Source organism: Panicum virgatum, chromosome 6K (assembly GCF_016808335.1).
Source record: "Panicum virgatum strain AP13 chromosome 6K, P.virgatum_v5, whole genome shotgun sequence".
In the NCBI taxonomy this organism is placed as follows: Eukaryota; Viridiplantae; Streptophyta; class Magnoliopsida; order Poales; family Poaceae; genus Panicum; species Panicum virgatum.
Window position 1 is genome coordinate 25061364 of NC_053141.1, and position 2820 is coordinate 25064183.

The following is a 2820-nucleotide window of genomic DNA, read 5'->3' on the forward strand; positions in this document are numbered from 1 at the left end:
ACAAAAGCCTGCGCGGGCCTTTTGTCCCGGTTGGATCCACCAACCGGGATAAAAGACCACCCTTTTGTCCCGGTTGGTGCCTCCAACCGGGACAAATGGCCCCTGTCCCCCCCGCTGGGCTGGCTAGCCGTTGGACATGGAACAAAAACCACCTATTGTCCCAGGCCTAAAGGCTGCCGGGACAAATGGCCTGGAACAAAGGCCTGTTCTATAGTAGTGCATACATCCTAGAGCCAATTTTACCTTATTTATAAACTTGGTCAAACAAGAGCACATACACACTCAGCTTGGCCACAAGTTTATCGGAGGAGAGAGGATAGTAGAGATGCCAAGAGATCTCCACACCACAAACGACACGATACGTAGTTACCCTTGAACACAGATACACGTTAAATTAGGTACACTTCTCCATAGTCACTACTAGAAACCGATTTTTCTGTGCGTGTCAAATTTTCCTATCGAATTTTCACACACAGGAAAATCATGGTATCCAGTAGTTAGTCTATATAGTAAGTAATTCACTACAAGTATACGTACGTATCCCCTTGAATTTCTAGTTTTCTACTATATGTGTCAACCCAATTGATATAAGCTATCAGATGCCAGAAACCGAGAAACGACTACACCACAAACAACAGAAAGAAGATGCAAGCAACCATCGCGTAGTAGCCAACGAGAGTAATAGGAGCAAGCAGCGCAGGAGGCGAAGCAGAGGCGTTGTAGTAGGGCACATAGCCGCCGGTAGGAGGCCCATAGTAGTTTGGTTGCTGTGGCATGTACTGACCCCCTGCGCCGCCGCAGCAGACGACGGCCACGGGCGGGCACGGCGTCTGTGACCCAGGGGCCGAAGGTGGCATCGGCGGTGCGGACGGCAGCGACGGCGCCCGAGGCGGGTAGCCGTAGATCGGTAGTGGCTTCCCCGGCAGCTCGCACTCGGCGCCATTGCATAGGACGGGGGACGTGGTGGTGTTGCTGCTGCCGTCACCTGTTGCGTTGTCCATGGCTGCTGCCGCGGCTGCGATTGCCAAGAGCAAGGCGAGGCGTAAGACGAGCGCCGTCGCCATGGATCTGCCCCCTTGTGATCCTGACTGAAGGACAAGGCAGAGTTGAAAGGACAGAGATGTTGATGGATGCACGGTTGTCCTCGGACGATATATGAGTATATGATCGTCAGCGAGTAAAGGCGAGGCGTGCATGCAGGCTGACACATGGGGCGCCATGTGTTGGATGCTGAAAGACGCGCTAAGGGAGATGAAGACACCATATCACCGCTCTCTGTTGCCTTCTGATGGTCAATCTATATGTATCCCTTCGTCTCATGAAAAATGTAATTTTAAGTTTGAAAAAATTAAAAAAAATGTAATTCTAGAGATTGGATTTTAATTATCTGCCTAATTAAATTGTAAGATTTAAATTACATGTCAAAACTAACCATATGTAGTAAACAATTGAGGACATGATAGTTTTTTCACGCCACCACTAATCTGTCTGAAAAAACTTAGAATTGTACTCTTCATGAGACGGAAGGAGTACAGCATAGACAACAAAAACGACTACGCGAGTTTCTTCCAGCTGGGGATAGCTCTTGCCCGACTGTCGTGCATGTATACTTGCATCTCCTCTCCCAGCCTCAAAGACATCAGCAATCTTGGCACGGTATGGGTTGCCATATATACGAAGAGTAATCTTCTATTTCATCTGTCACTCGCATGCACAGGTACAGACGTACAATTACCGCAGTACTCCTAGTTAGCAGTTCCATTTAACAGGGCGCGATTAAGAGCATCTATCCAATTTGTTTACTTTGGGAGATGCTCTTAATCCCGCCCTGTTAGCATCCAACAGACTCTCCATACTACAACCAACCCACGCTATGCTGCTAAGCATCCCAGCCCCATGCTCGGCATCTATGCCGTGCCGATCCCCCACACCATCCCCTCCTCCCGGGCGGTCGCAGACACGGATGTTCCATCTCCCGCAACAAGTTGTTCTTGCGCCTCCCGTCGGCCCCGTCTTCCAAGTAGTTTCGCTTGAGGACGGCGGCGCCGCGCCTCCCCGCCGGCCCGACGAGCTAACGGAGCTGCCATAGTGCTGCCCTCGTAGGCGGCTGCGCGCCCGAAGGCCGCGTCGACCTGGCCAGATTTGGCTTCCTGCCGCCGGATTTGGCCGTGGTCACTCGGCCGCTGCGTCCACCTGCTGGATTTGGCCGCCCGCCTCCAAATTTGGACGCAGTCACCCGGCCACCGCGCCGGCTTAGCCCGCTTGGCTATGGCCGCGTGGCCTGGCCGCCGCGCCGGCTTGGTCCGCCTTGCTACGGCCGCATCGCCCGGCCAGGTGTGGCCGCGCGCCGCCCTTGCCGCTTCTGACTGCGCCCGCTGGTTGCTGCTTTCCGCCGGGCTGGGTGGCATTGGGGAGACGGAGGAAAGGGAAGGTGGCACTGGGAGGAAGAGGAGCTGGTGCTGGCGGTGTTCCACGGGAGAGGACTGTGCGGCGGATGCGGTAGGGTGGAGGCCGTGCGGCTCCTCTCACCCTCCGCATCCCGCAGCCACAGCCACCTGCTTCCATGGGCGCCGGCCGCATCCCCGTCTCACGCCCAGCTCCGCCCGCGTCTCAGGGCCGGGCAAGCCCCCCATCCATCGCGGTGCAGCGCCGCCGTGCGGCATCTGCCGAGCCAGCCCTCCTCCTCTTCCTCCTCCTCCCCATTCTACCACCAGCGAGGGCGCACGGCGGCGCCTCCCGTGGAGGCCCACGCGATGGCATCCAGGATTCCAGGCCGAGCGTCGACCTAGCGTTGGGAAGTTTTGCTTTTTTTTCGCTTCA

General features: G+C 55.5%; 1 protein-coding gene across 1 annotated transcript; it reads right to left on the bottom strand.

The window, feature by feature from the left end:
- Nucleotides 1–369: 369 nt before the first annotated feature.
- On the bottom strand, nt 370–1064 carry LOC120713349. Its single transcript, XM_039999332.1, has one exon. The coding sequence runs from the start codon at nt 1062–1064 to the stop codon at nt 621–623; it is 444 nt and encodes a 147-aa protein (XP_039855266.1). The 3' UTR covers nt 370–620.
- Nucleotides 1065–2820: the final 1756 nt, after the last annotated feature.

What these genes read in the sequence shown, in the direction of transcription:
- LOC120713349 (XM_039999332.1), bottom strand. Translation starts at nt 1,064, where the DNA reads ATGGCGACGGCGCTCGTCTTACGCCTCGCCTTGCTCTTGGCAATCGCA.